General features: G+C 42.1%; 1 protein-coding gene across 1 annotated transcript in view; it reads right to left on the bottom strand.

Moving 5' to 3' along the window:
• LRRC43 (leucine rich repeat containing 43) overlaps positions 1-19,089 on the bottom strand; it is a 54,842-nt gene that overhangs the window by 22,092 nt on the left and 13,661 nt on the right. Inside the window, exons 2-4 of the mRNA XM_027853519.1 lie at positions 7,576-7,668; positions 7,361-7,443; positions 7,137-7,268 (exon numbers count right to left, since the gene is read on the bottom strand). Of these exons, the coding sequence (XP_027709320.1) occupies positions 7,137-7,268; positions 7,361-7,443; positions 7,576-7,668 (308 nt within the window). The remainder of the gene's footprint in view (positions 1-7,136; positions 7,269-7,360; positions 7,444-7,575; positions 7,669-19,089) is intronic.

A 19,089-nucleotide genomic window follows, 5' to 3' on the forward strand; every position in this document is an offset into this window, starting at 1 on the left:
TTTAATATTAAAAGTTAAGAATTCTTCACCTTAACCAAGAAATACGGATGAGGTAGATTTTCATATGAAGATTGCTACAGAATTTGGTTTTCTTATTAAAAACAACTGTTTGCAATAGCAGCCTGCCAGTACTTGTCTCTAAAGATTATCTGGAGATGAAGACTTTCCTATCATCGGTGCAGAATTTTATCTGAGCATTTTGTAGGTAGTTTACAAAATGTAACAAGTAAAATAGGACAATTAAGAAAAAAAAACTGAGAAAAGCATTCTTAGCAGCACTTTGTGGTAGCAAAGAACTAAATACAAGTAGATGCTTATCTATGGGAAATGATTAAACAAGTGATATAGGAATATAATGCAATGTCATTGAGCTATAAAATACAGCATAAGATAAATACAGAAAGCATAGTAAGACATATGAACTAATGAAAAAATTAAGCAAATCAAACCAGGGAAACAATATAAACAATGACTATAACAATGAATAACAAAAGAAATTGAATGGTGTCCAATGATGACCAAGCTTGTTCCTGAAGAAATAAGAAAATGCATCCCCTCTCTTCATTGCAGAGGTGGTGGGCTATGAATGTGGAACATTGCATATACTGTCATAACTATGGTGTTAGTGACTTTTGCTCAATAGCTTTGCTGCAAGGGATAGCTCTCTGAGTAGGAGAAAGTGGAGGGATGTACCTGGAAGAGAAGGTGATACAAAAGCAAAAGATAGCAACAAAATTTAAAAAGAAAATTAGAAGATATATTTTTAATGTATTTGTATATATATGTATATTTTTGTATATATAATGTATATGTGTACAGAATGTTGCTTGCACCATCAGACCACAGGCTGTCAGAGAGTCATTATCCCAGTATTTCATTTCACTGTTTTTCTTTGTTGTAAGGGAGGAGTCTATCAAAAAGTGACTCTGGGGGCAGCTAGGTGGCGCGGTGGATAGAGCACCAGCCCTGAAGTCAGAATGATCTGAGTTCAAATCCCAGGCTCAGGCACTTGACACTTACTAGCTGTGTGACCCTGGGCAAGTCACTTAACCCCATTACCTCCAAAAAAAGTGACTCTGACATTTAAAAAAAGCATCAATAAAAGAAAAAGCTGAAAAAAAAGAATAAAGGATAGATCTTCATAACAGTACCATTTATGGTACTAGAAGCATTGGAAACCCAATAGATGCCCACCAACTGAGAAATAGCTAAGCAAATTGTAGTATATTAACATAATACTATTGTGCCATCAGAAATGACACACATGAAGAATTCCAAGAAGCACAAGGACACGCAGATTAACTGACAGAGTAAAGTAATCAAAACCAAGAGAACAATGCTCACGTTGATGTAAATGGAAAGAATAGCCACAGGAACAAAATGGAACACCACAGGGAATTACAATGACTAAGCCTGGTCTGGTGGAAGAGGTGAGAAAAAGTGCCTCCTCCCTCACACAGATGTGTAGCATCACCTGTTCTGCCAGATGTGGCTGATGTGTTGGCTGGCTTTGTGGAACTGTCTTTTTTCTCCTTTTTTATTCTTTGGCACAAAGGAGAACTTCATGGGTAGGGAAAAGAGGAGGGGTAGATAGAAAAATGAAGTTCATATAAAAACAAAAGAAAACAGTAAAATATGCTTTAAAGAAAATAAGTGGTACTGATTGAGCACCACATGGGAGCCAAGCAATTTGCCAATTACTTGGGAAAATGCCCAAGAATTAAAAGTCACAATTCCCCCTCTTTGGGGAGTTTGCAATTTGGCTGAGAAACGTAAATGTGAAATAACTACAGAATCCACATTAAATTACTACCCCCAAGCTTCATCATGGCATAGCAGCAACCTCAGAATCTCAAAGGTTATACCAGCACAGCCCAATTCTTGGGTAGGAGTCTGTTGACTAACTGTCTGTTTTTTGAGAACCAGTCTAGCTAAATCTGAAGAAGTTCATCATCAGATGGCTGGCTGAAGGGTGATGGATTTTTTTTTTTTGGCCACAGGAGCTGTGGAATGCCATCTACTAAAAAGAGGGTTGCTATCTGCATTGGGAAATCATACACATACACACACACACACACACACACACACACACACACACACACATAGATTTTTGACATATTGGAGTTACTATAGAATGCTTCGGAAGGAACATATGAATGAGCCCATTCCACAGATGGAAAGAGAGATAACTGTCAGTTCCAACTATAAAACTTACAATTTAGAAGTATTCAGCAGACCATGCAGACAGGGTAAGTTTAAGCCTAAGTTTTTCTGAGCCTGCAAAAGAACTGTATAGTGTTGTGGTACCTGGAATCCCCCAATTCTCACCTAGAGGAACTGGGAGCATTTCAAAATTATTTCAATGGACCTTCAAAGAAGCTCTCTGGGGTAGAACCAAGATGGTGCAGTAGCTTTTATGTCACCCCCCAAAAAACTCTTCCAATTAGATCTAGAAAAATATACCTGACTGAATCCTGATGGGGAAATACAGGGGAAAAAAGGTAGCCATTTTTCCAGCCCAGGTCAGCATAATGAGACAGAGAGGTCTGCAGATGCTGGGAACAGGGTCTGGCCAGAAAGCAGCCATGCAGAGCACTTCAGCACCCACCAAGAGGCTCATTACTAGTGAGGAGGGAGGGGTATGTGTGCAAGAAGAGGTCCTAGACCCAGATCCATACCAGGGACCAGAAGTCATCTGGCAACTTTGTCACTTACTATGCAGTTCTAGGTCATAGACCAAGGGTGGACTGTGTTCCCAGGGGTGGTGCTAAGAAGTAAGGAGCAATTATACTCCCTGAGCAGCCTACTGAGAGAAACAAGCAGCAGCAGTGTGGCTCAGACCCCAGGAGCAGAGTGGTGGCTCAGGTCCAGCTTCTAGCCTACTCTGAAACCTGCAGAGGAATAATCAGGGTGGGACTTTCTGACCAGAGGGAACTTAGAGAGCTTCCCATATGGCCAGTAATGGCTAAGTCCAACAACAGTCTGCTGTTTCTCAGAATCAAACCCAGGTCAGGAACTTGCAGAGGTCAGGCCAGGGGAAAGAAATAAGATTTGACCCTAAATGAGACCGCTTAGGGAGCATCGCAAATTCGCAGGTCCTCAGCCCAAGAAGCTCCTGACATGCTAGAATGACACAATACTCAGTACTCTAAGAGAGCAGCAACAGACCAGCCCAGACCTTCTGTCCAGGAGTGTGGACCATGGTCCTAACATAAACTCCAAAGTCAAAAAGGAGGACAGAAGAATGGGAAAACAGAAAAAGAATCTCACCAGAAAAAACCTTAAGAATCTTAAGGGAAGAGAAGGAAGAGGCATACACTAGGAGGAGAAGGGAAGGGAAAATCAGGGTGTATAAGTAGATATCTATGTAAATGAGGAGGAGCAGATGAAGGGAGCACCTGATACTTGAACCTCATTCTTACCTGAACTCTCAGAAGAGTGCTCCCTGCGTTCACTTTTGTCCCAAACCATCCTGCACATGGCTACCAAATCAATGTTACTAAGACCCAGACACAACTGTGTCCCTTCTCTGCTTCCAGAAACCTCGGTGACTTCTCTTGGCCTTTTGGATAACATACAAGCTCCTCTCTCTGAAAATTAATGCCTTTCATGATCTGGTTTTCTATCCTGGTGCTAGATAATTTTTACTTGTTTTGGAAGCCCTTTTCATCCTTGTTCAGGCTCCAAACAACCCAGTCCTAGCAGTACCCTCTCTGCCTCGTCTATTTTCTCTCCAACCCATCCCTCACGCTGTTGCCAAAGTAATTTTACTTAAGCACTGAACAGACAATGTTGCTCTTCTGCTCAGAAAGGCTCCAGTGGTTTTCTATTGCCTCTGGGACAAACTACAAATTCCTCTTTTTGGCACTTAAAAACCTTCACAATAGGGCTTCTGACTTTCCAGATGCATTACTCATTAGCTAACCTGGCCTGCCTACCCTCCCTAACCTAAAACATTCTAGCTCTCCTTTGTGCACCTTTGTGCCTTGGCACAAGATGTCTCCCTATGCCAGAAATGGTCAGAATTTAATACAGCCCCAATTACTTAAAACTTAATTTTGAATTCTTGTGACATACCTTTCTTGACTATTTTTTTTAATATTCATTTTTTGGCGGGGGGCAAGGCAGTTGGAGTGAAGTGACTTGCCTAGAGTCACACAGTTAGTAAGTATTTAGTGATCAAATGTCTAAGGCTGGATTTGAACTCAGGTCTTCCTGACGCCAGAGCTGGTGCTCTATCTACTGTGCCACCTAGCTGCCCCTTAACATTCATTTTTTAAAAATTTTGAGTTCTGGATTCTCTCCCTACCTCCCACTCCTCCCTTACCCACTATGAAAAGAAAGGTGATATCAATTACACATGTGAAAGCATGTAAAACATATTTCCATATTAGCCATGTTGCCCCCCCCCAAAAAAGCAAGAAAAATAAAGTAAAAGATTATGCTTCAATCTGTACAATTCATGAATTCTCTTTCGGTAGGTAGATAACATTTTTCATCATAAATCCTTCAGAATTGAATCACTTTATTGATCAGAACAGTGAAATCACCCACAGTTGTTCACTGTACAATACTGCGGTTATTGTGTTCACTGTTCTCCTGGTTCTGTTCCCTACTCTGCATCAGATCATCTAAGTCTTCTCAGGTTTTTCTGAAACCATTCCCCTTGTCATGTCTATAGCACAACAATATTCCATCACAATCACATACCACAACTTGGTCAGCCATTCCCTGACTGATGAGCATCCCCTCAATTTCCAATTCTTTACCATCACAAAAAGAGCTGCTATAAATATTTTTGTACACATGGGTCCTTTTCCTTTTTCTTTCATCTCTTTGGGATATGGATATAGTAGTGGGTATTGCTGGGTCAAAGGGTATGCACAGTTTTATAGCCTTTTTGGCATAGTTCCAAGTTGTTCTCCAGAATGTTTGGACCAGTTCACAACTCTACCAACAGTGCACTAGTGTTCCTATTTTTCACATCCCCTGCAACATTTGTCCTTTTCCTTTTCTGTCATATTAGCCAATCTGATGGGTGTGAAGTGATACCTCAGAGTTGTTTTAAGTTGCATTTGTCTAATCAATAGTCATTTAGAGTATTTTTTCATATGACTATAGCTATCTTTGATTTTTTAATCTGAAAACTGACCTTTATTTTATTAAAGTATTTATTTATTAAAAACCATTTATCTATCAATTGAGGAATGACTTATACTCTTATAAATTTGACTTAGTTCTCTATATCTTTGAGAAACAAGGCCTTTATCAGAGAAACTTGCTATAAATTTTTCCCCTAGTTTCTTGCTTTCCTTCTAATCTTGGTTGCATTGGTTTTGTTTGTGCAAAAACTTTTTAATTTGATGTAATCAAAATTATCCATTTTACATCCTGTAATGCTTTCTATTTCTTGTTTGAGCATAAATTCTTTCCTTATCCATAAATCTGACAGGTAAACTATTCCATGCTCCACCCATCTGCTTACGATACCACCCTTTATGTCTAAATCATGTACTCATTTTGAGCTTTGTAAGATGAAGTTTATGTTACCATCCAGTTCAAAGTACCAAAATAAATTCTACAAAAGGAATCTACAAAGGAAATTATACTGGAGATTTCTGCAGTAACATTGTGGCTTTTTTTTTAAACTCAATTTCTACCACTTAGAATCCCCAGCTTTTTTCAAAGCTCAGCTCCAGCAACCCCTCCCTTCATGACGCCTTCGTTGATCCCAAGTTGCCTGCCCCCTAAAATTACCTTGTATTTTGTATATATTTCATTTATATATATATACATATATGGGCACAGAGAGAATGCAAGCTTTCTGAGGGTAGGGACTTTCATTTTTGTCTTTGTATCGCCAATACCTAGCACCGCAGTGCTTGACATGCTATTCATAATTATCTGTTAATTCAATCATTAATACAAACTTTATGTTGAGGCTAGGAGCCTATTCTTGAGATTTACCAACTTCGTCCTTGAACTAGAAGCCCTGCTTGGAGGTGCAAGCTTTACGCTGAGGTCACTGACTCTTCCCTAAGAACCCTTTCTTGGTTTTGGGATCCCTTCACTGGTCCCAGGACCAGTGAGTCTTTTACTCTCACCCTCCATTCTTTTTCTTTGTTTTATGAGACAATACTGGAGTACAGACAAAACTGTGTACTGGGAACTGAGAGTCCTCTCCTAGAGTTACAAACTCTGTTTTGGGCATGAGAGCTCCTCCCAGGGGATTATGAGCTCTGTACAGGTTCATTGGCCCTAGGAGCTCTTTGCCAAGGCTGGGAACCCTATACCATGGTTACAAATTCTATACTATGGGAAGCCCTTTTCTTGGGTGCAAGCTCTATTGGGGGAGGGAGCTATTTAAGGTTGCAGGATGGCGGGGGAAAGTAATTCCTGTATCAGAGTTGCGAGCTCCCCTACCAGATCATGGAGTCCTTCTATAAAAACAATGCTTGTGGCAGACCTTTCCTAGAGGTAACAAATTCTGTAAAGGAAGGCGGGTCTTTCATACCTTTACAGGCTCTCTCAGTACAGAGGCCAAGAATCCTTAACTTACAAACTCTGGAGAGAATTGTCAGGACCCTTCCCTGGACTTACAAAGTAGGCTCTGTACAACGCTGAAGTCTTTTATTGGTCACAGGAGCTCTCCAGTGCCAAAGCGGGGAGAGAAAGCCTTTTCCTCTGGTTACAGACTCTGTATTGGAGCCAGAGGCCCTCTCCTCAAGTTACAAGCTCTGAACTGGCCCTGGGAGCCTTTCATTGTCCCCGAGTGAGGTGGGAAGGTCCTTTACCCACACTCTGTATTGGGGCCAGGGGTCCTATCCTACTTAGGATTGCAAGCTCATGGCTGGGGCTTTCTCTGGGTGGGGGTTCACCAGCTTCAGAGACCCTTTACCCGAGTTACAGGTTCTATCTCCTCCCGGTCCAGGAAGCCTAGAGCCAAGAGCCCTGCCCTAGAGGACCGAGCTCCTGTGCCCAGGCTGGGGGACTGAGGAAATAAGGTGGGAGGGGACGGGCATCGCTGGCCTAGGGTGCCTTTTACCAGGGGGTCCTCAGAAGCCCGTCCCCCAGGCGAGGGTCTTACAAGAGATGCTCCTGCCAGGGCGGGGGTACAAGCAGGGGGGGCTGCTCACCCAGCTGCCCAGACCGCACGGGAACTCGTGCAGACACAGCTGCCGAAGGTGCTCTTGGAAGGCCTTGCTCACCGTCACAGTCCCCGGCTCGGTCTCCATGGCGGGGAGGGGGCCACAAGGGGCCACAAGGATCTGAAGGGTCACAAGAGGGCGAGAGGCCCGGGGGGGAAGGGAACCTCAATAACAAGGGGGGCGCGAGTCTTTAAAAGGGAGGGGATCCTGACGGGGGGAGGGGCTCGAGGAGAAGAGAGAGCGAGGTCCTGGATGGGGAGGGGGCTCGAGGTCCAGAGAGGGAAAGGAAGAGGGGCTTAAGGGAGAGGGAAAAACGAGGCCCTAGGTGGGGAGGGGGGCCGCGAGGCTTTAAGAGGGAGGGGTGTCTGAGGGGTACAAGTGCAAAGCCTGGGACCTAACAGTCTGAGAACTCAGGGAGAAAAGGCACCAGCCCTGGGGTCCAGGCTGGAGGACGTTGCCAGGCAACCGCAAAAGCGTCGCCATCCCCGCCTCCCTTCTGGCCCGCGCTTGCGCAGAAGCTCTGGAGGAGAGCACGCGGTGGGCTGGGAGGCTTCCGCGATCACAGAGGCTCACAGCCTTAGCCATCATCTTCTGGCCAGAGATCCTGGACTTTGGAGCTGGGAACAGGCACCACAGATATCTATGGTGTGCTGCTAGGATCAGAATCCCTCCCAGAGCACTTGTTATCTGCGTGAGCCTGGCCAATCCCGAGCCTGCCTGAGCCTCAGTTTCCTTAACTGTAAAATGTGGTTGAGTCGGTTCAGTTGTGGCTTCATCATCCTCAACCATCCTTGATTAAGTGGCTGCGATGTGCTAGTCAGTCAATAAATATTATTGGTTGTTTACCATTTATCCTGTATATAGCTTGTTTGCACCTAGTTTACTTATTGTCTCTGCCATTGGATTGTAAGCTCCTTGAAGGCAGGGAACTTCTTTTGCCTTTCTTCGTGTCCTCAGGTGTGCTAAGAGCAAATATGTACAAACAAGCCATATACAGAATAAATGGTAAATAACTAACAGAGGCAAGGCACTAACATTAAGGGGGATTCTGAAAGGCTTTCTGTAGGTGTGATTGAAACTAGGACTTGAAGGAAGCCAGGAGGCAGAGATGCGGAGGAAGAGCATTCCAGGCATGGAGGACAATGCCCAGAGCTGGGGGATGGAAGGTCTTCTTTGTGGAACAGCCAGGAGGCCAATGTCACTGGACAGAAAAGAACATGTCAGGGAGTAAGGTGTAAGAAGACTGAAAAAGGAGGAGGGGGCTGGGTTAGGAAGGGCTTTGAATGCCAAAGGGAACATTTTGTATTTGATCCTGGAGGTCACACTTTATTTATTAAGTGGGGGGGGTGACATGGTTGGACCCATGCTTTAGGAAAACCACTTTTCTGACTGGAGAATGAACCAGAGTAGGGAGAGACTTGAGGCAGGCAGATCCACCAGCAGCCTATTGCAATAATGCAGGTGTGAGGTCAAGGCGGTGACAGGGTCAGAGGAGAGAAAGGGGTACATTGGAGCATGTCACAAAGGTGAAATTGACAGGCATCGGCAACATACAGGATTTGGGGTGTGAAGCACGGGGAGAGGTTGAGGATGACTCCCAGGTTGTGAGCCTGGGGGACAGCCATGGGACTGGCACAGTAAGGTCAAGGGTTAGAGCCCAATTAAGCCTAAGGAGGAGGAAGAAGAAGGAGAGGAAAAAGAGAAGAGTAACCACAGTGCGTGTAAGCCCTCAAGAGATTGTGCAGCTGATGATAATGGGGCCCAGGCCAGGACCCCTTCTAAGGACCTCTTGGCTTCATCCCATCATTAGCAGGAAGTTCACTCACCTATGTGGAGTAAAATTTCCCATTCCTTCCATCCTCAATAACCACATCCTTGAGTCCTCTTTTTCCCTAAACCACTCCAAATACAAGGATGGAATGAGCTCATTCAAATCACCAAAAAGCCCCAAAAAAGCAATTCTATGATTTTCATGACTGTACAAGAGAGGGAATGAGCATTTATATAGCTCCTACTATGTGGCAGGTGCTGTGCTAAGTGCTTCTTTTTTTTTGGTCGCAAATATAACCTCATTTGATTCTCACAACAACTCTGTGGGGTAGGTGCTGTCATTACCCCCATTTTACAGTCGGAGAAATTGAGGCAAATAAAGGCTAAGTGACTTGCCCAAAGTCATGGAGCTAATAAGTATCCGAGGCCAAATGTGAACTCAGGTCTTCCTGACTCCATTATTAACTCCATTCTATCCACCGAACTACCAATTGCCTCAGGAGAGGCAAGAGTGAAGGCTTTGGGGATTTTTACAGAGTAGTCTGGGGTAACCCTGTATGTGACAATGAGCTGATTAGCTGAAAGATCTCTGGAAAGTCTCTCAGAGGCCTCAGTGTTAATTCACCTGAACAAATACTTATTATTAAGCGTTTACCTTGTGCTAGGTGTTAGGTACCAGGCGCTGTGCTAAACTCTGAGGGTACAAAGAAAGGCAAAAATATGCTCCCTGCCTCACAGAGCTCACAGTCTAATGGAAGAGACGACGTAACACGCACACACCCAAAACCAAACCAAACCAAACCAAAACTCCTTGTCTACAAGCAAGATCTATATAGTATAAATCGGAGTTACTCTCAGAGGGAAGGCACAAGGTAAGGGGAGGGGAAAGAGGAAGGAGGAAGGAAGCTTCTCACAAAAAGTAGGATTTGAGCTGAGTCCTGAAAGAGCAAGTGAGGAGGGAGAGTATTCCAGACATGGCAGGAAGAGTGTCCAATGTGAGGAGCATTCATGTCACTGCGTCTTAGAACACACGGAAGACAGCAAAGTTTAAGAAGATGGGAAAGGTAGGAAGGGGCCAGTTGTAAAGGGGCTTTAAAAGCTAGAGGACTTTATATTTGATCCTGGAGATAATAGGGAACCACTGGAATTTATTGAGTAAGGGGCGATAGGGCCAGGAAGACCACTTTGATATCTGAGTGGGGATGGATTGGAGTAGGGAGAGATTTGAGGCAGGAAGAACACCAGAAAGCTATTGCAATCGTCCAAATACGAAGCAGAAAGGGACTTCACCAGGGTGGCTGCTGTTGGAATGGAAAGAATGAAAGATGCTGCGAAGGGGAAATGAGAAGACTTGCCAGTTTGGTTATGTGAAGTCAGTGCAATGAGGAAGTCAAGGATGACGACAAGATTTCAAACCAGTATAATTAGAACCGTTGATAAATAATAGAGAAGTCTGGAAAAGGCAAGGGTTTGTGGGGAAGGGTAGTGAGTTTAGTTTTGGACATGTTGAGTTTGAGATATCCATAGGACATCCAGTTCAAGATTGTCCAATAAGCAATTGGTGATTCCATTCTGAAGGTTAGGGCTGGATAAATTAATCTGAGAATCATCTCCATAGAGATGATAACATAAAGTGAGATCTAAACAACTGGAAAAATATTAACTGCTCATGAGGAGGCCGAGCCAATATAATAAAAAATGACAATTCTACCTAAATTAACCTACTTATTCAGTGCCATACCAATCAAACCATCAAAAATTATTTTATAGAGCTAGAAAAAAGAACAACAAAATTCATCTGGAAGAACGAAAGCTCAAAGGTATCAAAGGAATCAATGAAAAAAATTCAGAATAAGGTGGTCTAGCCATACCAGACCTCAAACTGTATTATAAAATGGTAATTATCAAAACAATCTGATACTAGTTAAGAAACAGAATGGTGGATCAGTGGAATAGATTAGGTACAAATTACATTATAGTAAATGACCACACTATTCTAGTATATGATAAACCTAAAGATCCATGCTTTGGAACCAAAATTCATTATTTGACAAAAACTTCTGGGAAAACTGGAAAACAATAAGCAGAAAGCAGGTATAGACCAACCTTTCACTCTGTATACCAAGGTCAGAATGATTTACACATAAAGGGTGATACCATAAGCAAATTAAAGGGCATGGAATAGATTATCTTTCAAATTTATGAATATGAGAAGAATTTAGGACCAAAGAAGATATAGAGAGCATTACAAAAAAATGTAAAAGAGATAATTTTGATTATATAAAACTAAAAAGTTTTTTTTTAAGGCAATTGGGGTTAAATGACTTGCCCAGGGTCACATAGTTAGTAAGCATCAAGTGTTTGGTCTGAGGCCAGATTTGAACTCAGGTCCTCCTGACTTCAGGGCTGGTACTCTATCCACTGTGCCACCTAGCTGCCCTAGAACTAAAAAGTTTTTGCACAAACAAAACCAATGCAACCAAAATTATAAGGAAAGAAAAAAACTGGGGGGTGGGGAATTTGAAACAAGTATTTCTGATAAAGGCCTCAAATATATAGAAAATTGAGTCAAATTTATAAATATATAAGTCATTTCCCAATTGATAAGTGGTCAAAGGATATGAACAGGCAGTTTTCAGACAAAGAAATCAAATTGATCTATAGTCATATGAAAAAATGCTCTAAATCACTATTGGTCAGAGAAGTGCAAATTAAAACAACTCTGAGGTACCACTTCATATGTATCAGAGTGGCTAATATAACAAAAAAGGAAAATGTTGGATGTTGGAGGGGATGTGGGAAAACTGGGACACTGATGCACTGTTGGTGGAGGTGTGAACTGATCCAACCATTCTGGAGAGCAATTTGGAACTATACCCAAAGAGCAACAAAGCTGTGCATACCCTTTGATCCAGCAATACCACTGGTAGGTCTGTTTCCCAAAGACATAAAAAGGGGAAAAAACCTATCTGAACAAAAAACATTTACAGCGGTTCTTATTGTGATGGCTAAGAATTGGAAATCAAAGGGATGCCCATCAATTGGGGAATAGCTAAACAAGCTGTGGTATATGATTGTAATAGAATATTATTGTGCTGTAAGAAACGACAAGCAGGACGATTTCAGAAAAACCTGAAAAGACTTACATGAACTGATACACAGTGAAGTGAACAAAACTAGGAGAATAACAGCAATATTGTTCGATGAAGAACTGTGAATGACTTAGCTACTCGCAGTAATACAATGATCCAAGACAATCCTAAAGGACTAATAATGAAGCATATTATCCACCTCCAGAGAAAGAACTGATATTGATTGAATACAGACTGAAGCATGCTATTTTTCACTTTTTTGTTTCATTTTTTTCTTTTATTTGAGTCATCCTGTACAAAACGACTAATATGGAAATGTTTTACATAATTGCACATGTGTAACCTATATCTGATTGCTTACCATCTGAAGGAGGAGGGTGGGGAGGGAGGGATAGAATTTGGGACTCAAAACTTTGAATAAAAATGTTTAAAAATTGGGGAAAAAAAAGGAATGATAATTGAATTCATGAGAGCTAATGAGATCACCAAGTGAAATAGTACAGAGGAAGAAGAGAAGAGGTGTCAAGACAAAACTTTGAGGTGATAACTCATAGTTAGTAGGTATAACCTGGATGAAGATCCAGCAGAGGATACTGAGGAGAGGTCAGACAGGTAAGAAGAGAACCAAGAGAGAGCACTGTCACAAAAACCTAGAGAGAAGAGGGTCCAAGAGAAGATGATCAGTAGTGTCAAAGGTTGTAAAAAGACCAAGATTAAGGGCATTTGATTAGATGATTGACAAATCAATGGTAATTTAAAGAAGGCATTTTCAGTTAAATGATGAGATAGGAAGGAAGACTGCTGAGAATTAAGAAAACAGTAAGAGGAAAGAAGAGGCAACTAGAATGCTGGACCTGGAGTCAGGAAGAACTGAGTACAATCTGGCCTCAGGTACTTACTAGCTGTGTGACCCTGGGCAAGTCACTTCATCCTTTTGCCTCAGTTTCCTCATCTGTAAAATGAGCTGGAGAAGGAAATAGCAAAACACTCCAGTGCCTTTGTCAAGAAAACTCTAAATGGGCTCATGAAGACCCATACATGACTGAAACGTTTGAACAACAACAACAAAAGAGGAAGGGAAGTAGAGGCACTGAATGTAGATGGCCTTCTAAATAAATTTAACCACAAAAGGGAAGAGAGATGCAGGAGAATAAGCTAATGAAGATGTTCAAATCAAATGAGGGTTTTTTTAAGTATGAAGGAGACATAGGTGTGTTTGCATCGAGGAAGCAGCTAGGAGACAGTTGAGAGACTGGAGGTTGGTGAAAAAGTGGAGAGGAGAGAAAATGCAAGGTGATAGAGAACATGGAATGGAATGTGTATGTAGTTTGCCTTGGCAAGGAGAAGGGCCTTCTCTTCATGTGAGACGGGTGAAAGAAGAGAGAGAGGAAGACATCTGAATGGTATGAGATGAGGAGGAGGGAGGAAGAAGCTCTTGATTATGAGTTATGGAGTAGTTACTGATTAGCACTGGTTGTTTGGGAGTTTATTCACTGAAAGGACCTTACACCAGTGATACTACAGGTCCATCCTTTCCCTCTTCCCCCCAAAAAAGGGGGGAAAGGGATCTATATAGCACTTAAATTTTGAAATCACTTCCCTCATAACAAGCTTGTGAGGTAAGATGATGAACATTATTATTTTTAATTATTATTATCTCTATTTTGCAGGTGAGGAAACTAGAGCAAAATGACTTGCTTGAGTTGGATTTGAACTATCACCTGCTTCCAAGTCCAGTCCTTTCCATTATACCACACTGACAGAGGAAATGACAAGTTAAAACAAATTCTATAGAAAAGTTTCAGTTCCTTAGAGTTTTTGAAGATGGGGCTGTAGGGGGAGGATGGTTCTTGTTTATTAAATTTTCTAGTTAAGTGAGAACTGGCCAGAGGAAGGTTTTAAAGCTTGTTGTAAACCTTTCTAGTACCTGTGAATTTACTTTACTGTCTTCAGAAGGTTCAGTCTTACGACTAGAACTTAATCTCCCTTTGACTACTGAGGAACTCCCCAGGCCTCAGACACATTTTCTGTATCACTTACACAAAAGATGGAAAAGATTGGACTAGATGTTATCAACCCCATGGCATGGCTTAGAAGTTGCCTCTCTGATTAGGGCCTTACTAGTGACTTCTCATCATTTACTTCTTCCTGGAAACAGAGAAAGGGAAAAGGCAAAAACAATTTCTGGGGAGGCTTCATTTAATTGGGGGGGTACATATTGTATGATAAAAACACCGAATATCAAAGAACTGACTGTCACAAATCAACCTGCTTACTTTGTGGTTCCTGTGTTCTTCTTCACCAAATTCTGTTGGGGGAAGAGGAGTTAAGTCTAGACAGAACTACGGTGGGATAATTAGAGCTTTGTCCCAGGGCACTGAAGGTACAATCTAGTTCACAGTCTTCTCTCATATTCTGCCCTTATTTTATAGATAAGAAAATGGATTCTTACAGAGGAAAGGTGATTTACTCAAGTCTAAATTAGTGGCAGATGCTTACTAGTTGTGTTACCCTGAAAAGGCTACTTAGCCTCTCTGTGACTCAGTTTCTTCATCTGTAAAATGGAGGTTGGACTAACTGGCCTGTAAGGTCTCTTCTAGTTCTAAATGTAGGATCTTATCACCCAAAGCTTAAAACAAAATTTCCCCCAATGGGTAATAGGAAGTTAGAGGGAAATTTTTATTTTTGGCATTTTTCCACTGGGAATAGGGAAGGAGAGTGCTCTGATTCCTTGGTAACTCTGCCTAGTGACCTTGCTGACATCACAGAGGTCCAGGCAGCCTGCTTTGGGGATGGTTGTTCCACACTGGAGGGAAAACACTCTCTTTGGTACATCTTTGCAGAACTAGAGAAATGCCAAAGATGGGCAGGCTTCACAAAACCTGTGAGCGTTGGACATCTATGATCACGCCCCCACCATCTCCCAGACTCAGTTACTAATCGGTAGTCTTTCAACCTTGACTGCCTGTCTGCCCAATTTACCCCGAAAGGAATTCCCTACATGTCATATCCCTTTCCCCCTCTTCCCCTGCCTTTCTCAGCTCCAATAAGTCACCTTTTCCATGAGATCTGTACATATCCATTCTGGTTTTTGATTTTTAGAAATTTGCCTAATCAAACCCTTTCCAAGAAGATCTAGGGCTAGCCTCCCTCGATCACACTGAGTCACATGCCTACCTCAAAGGTAAACCTCAAAATTTCCTTCCATCTATCTAGCTACTGTCACTAGAGAGCGGGGTTTTGACCATTGTTCTGAAGAAAAGCTGAGCAATATCTTTGCCATTAGTGATGACGCAGTTGATCAATTACCACCCCACCTCTTTCCCACCCTCTGCGTCCAATGGACCCTTTATATACTGTCTCAGGACCATGGCTAACACATCTGTCTCCAGAAGCTACTCCGAAGAAGTCACAACAATCTCTTGCTGCTATGCACTGGTACCCAGGTATGGACTTTCTCTATGAGCCAATCTGTTTGTATGAGACTGTAGGGGCTTAGAATCCTTGACTGTCAGATCACAAAACAGAGAAAGTTAAGAGAGTTGGAAGGGACCTTAGAGAGGTAGTCTGGTTCACATTCTATTCTCACCTCCTATCCCCATTTTACAGATGGAAAAAAAAAAAGCCTAGAGAAGAATTATTTTCTCTGGGTAAAACAAGTTAGAAGTAGAGCTGGGATCCAGAGAGTATTTATAGGATCACAGGTTTAGAGACTGAAAAGGGTCATCCAATCTAATTCGTTCTTTCTTTCTTTCTTTTCTTTCTTTCTTTCTTTCTTTCTCTCTCTCTCTCTCTCTCTCTCTCTCTCTCTCTCTCTCTCTCAACAAGATCACAAAGAGTTAAGTGATTTGTCCAAGGCAGAGCTAGGATTCAGGATTTGAACCCAGGTCCTTTGACTTCCAAATCCAGTGCTCTTTCCATCGTATCACATTGTATCATTCTTCCTTGAGGGTTTACTGACTCTAGGGTATCCTGGGAAATCCTTCATTTTGTCTATCTAATGAGCTCCTGAAGGGCAGAGATGCCATCAGAAAAGGCAGTGGAATGATGGGGAAATCGTGGTCAGTGCTCTGAGCCTTGGACTCATGAGATACTCGGGTTTGCAGTCTATTTCCACCAGTCGCCAGCTGTGTGACTCAAGGAGAGTCTCTTGACTTCTCTGAGCCTCATCGGTGAAATGAGGATAACTGTACTTGCTCGAGGAAAACGTGCTACAGTAGAAAGCAGGACTCAGAGTCAAAAGAGACCGGGGTTCCAATGCTGGCTTGGGCGCTTAGTAGGGTCACAGACCTAGAACCGAAGGGGATTTCAGAGGTCAGCTGATCCAACCCCCTCATTTTACAAGTGAGGAAACTGAGGCCCAGGGAAATGAAATAATTTGCCCAAGGTCACACAGGTAGTTAGTATGGGGAGCAGGGCAGGAAGCTGAACTCAGACCCTGAAACTCCAAAGTCAACGGGGCGCTTACCAGCTGTGTGACTTCCAGCTTGAAAGACCTATAGCTGTGTAACAATAGCAGTTAGCTAAATTAATTAATGTTCCTAATTAAAGTTCTTAAATAAGTTCATGTTCCTAAGTTAATCTCATTTAATCTTTGCAACAGCTGTGTGAGGATATAGTAATATTACATATATACATAGTAATATATAATATTATTATAGTAATGTAGCAATGAAATATTACTATAGTAATGTAACATAGTGACATCTGTGAAGTGGCGATAATATTACTCTATTACCATACAACATAGTAATAAAATATTACTGTAGTAATAAAGTAATATTATCCCCACTTCACAGATGCAGAAATTGAGGCTTAGGAAGGCACATCTTACCATAGAAACGCGAGCTTTCCTCTTCTCGCATCACTCGCTGCCCAGAGCAAAAGCAAAGATGCTCATTGACTGACTGACTGATTGACTAAGGATCCCACGGTGGGAGTGGGGTCCCAGGGGTAGAGCTGCAGATCAGATCTTGGACTGATGTGTTGATCAGGATGTGTCAATTCTCTCCTTTTCTTAGGAGCCGGCCATTTTTCCCTGTTGATCCTCTGTTTCGTGATAAGCTGGGCTCCTTCGAAGGAAAGTCCCACATGCAACAATTCGTTTTTGGAGAAAATAATTTTGGAAACACAGGCTAAAGCTAACAACCTTTATGAGGTCTATGTAAGTGTCTCTTGAACTCCCTTTCTCAAACCTTGTTGCAGGTACATATTTCACTCACTAGAGGAGTCTAACTCTTCCCAGACTGAGAAAGGCTACACAGATCTGTAGAAAGGGCCCTGGACTTAAGAGTCAGGAGACCCGAGTTCAAATCCAATTTCTGCTGCTTACTTACCTGTGTGACCTTGGTCAAGTCACTTCTCTCTGAGCCTCAGTTTCCTCCTTTACGAAATAAAGGAGGAATGGATAATCTCTCAAAGAGTGTCATCCAGCTCTACATTATGATCCTGTGACTGGGGCTGGTGAGCCAGAGACAGGAGGTGGTATGATAGGGTTTTCATTTACTCATTTAACATTTATCAAGCATCAATTTTTGTTGTTATTGAGTTTCCTCCAACTTTTCCTGACCCTATTTGGGGTTTTCTTGGCAAAGATACTGGAGCGGTTTGTTATTTCCTTCTCCAGCTCATTTTACCAATGAGGAAACTGAGGCACACAGGGTTAAGTGACTTGCCCAGGGTCACACAGCTAGTAAGTGTTTAAGGTCGGATTTGAATTCGTAAAGATGAGTCTTCCAGACTCCAGGCCCAGTGTTCTATCTACTATGTCACCTGGCCACCCCTAAACATCAACTATTTGCCAGGAATTGAGCTAGGTGCTGAGGATACAAAGATAAAACAATCTAGTCTTTGTCCTCAAGAAGCTTACATTCTACTGGGGGACTGGGTGCTAGAGGGAGACATGTGGGCCAGGGGTGACATGTTCACAGAGAAGTCAAAGCAAAATATAGGGATAGGGACTGTCCTTATATTTCTACTTAATATACTGATTTCGCTGGTATAGAGGACTCCTAGATAAGGAAATTCCCTCAACCAAACAGCAAATACATACAAGTCATTTTGGGCAGCCTATGATTCATATAGCACCTACTATGTGCCAGGCCCTCTGCTAAGCTCTTTTTACAAATGTTATCATTTCATTTGATCCTCATGACAACTCTGCAAAGAAGGTGCTATTATCATCACCATTTCACAGTTGGAGAAACTGAGGCAAAATGACTTGTTCAGTGTCACATAGCTAGCAAGTATTTGAAGCTGGGTTTGAATTCAAGTCTTCTTGATTCCAGGTCCAGAGCTCTACCCACTATACCACCTAGCTCCCTACTTCAGAGAGTTATTATGAGGATCAAATGAGATGGTAATTGTACAAAGAGCTTAGCAGGCACATAGTAGGAGCTACATGAATCAAAGGCTGCCCAAAATTACTTAGTATTGATTGGGCATTTGGTCAAGGGAATTTCCTTATCGGGGAGTTCTCTATACCAGTTGAAATCACTATACAGGTGTTTAATAACTGCCTTTGATGATAATGATGAAGAATGAAGTTAGAATGTAAGCTCCCAGAAGGCAGGGACTGTATTTACCTTTCTTTGTATCCCCAGTGCTTAGCACATAGTAGGCACTTAATAAATGCTTATTGACTGACCGTGATCCTCTTTTTCTTACCTCCTAGGACAAGGAGGAACATTCTTTGCATAATGAAACTAATACTCTAGTTTCCTATGGACCTCAGCTGAATCATTCAGCCATCCGGGTTTACAGCAACACGTTTCTGACTGAGCTGCAAACAATACAGAATTTCACAACGAGCTTTCACAAAGAACTCATAAACAATATCACTGATGTCATTTATCACCTACGAATTCTCCAGCGGTGCTTGTTTGGGACAGACACAACTCCCTTTCCTGTGAATGGTCCTAAGACCCTCTTTTGGAAGAAATTTTTTGCTTTGAATACCTTAAATCGGTTCTCCAAATTTATGACTTATCTCTGTGAGAATCGCCATCATTTTATAGAAAAGATTAATGAGAAGAAGCAATGTTCGAAAGGCACTCTCAATGCTGTAAGAAATGCCTAAC

This window comes from Vombatus ursinus, unplaced genomic scaffold (assembly GCF_900497805.2).
Source record: "Vombatus ursinus unplaced genomic scaffold, bare-nosed wombat genome assembly UNPS02009994.1, whole genome shotgun sequence".
In the NCBI taxonomy this organism is placed as follows: domain Eukaryota; kingdom Metazoa; phylum Chordata; class Mammalia; order Diprotodontia; family Vombatidae; genus Vombatus; species Vombatus ursinus.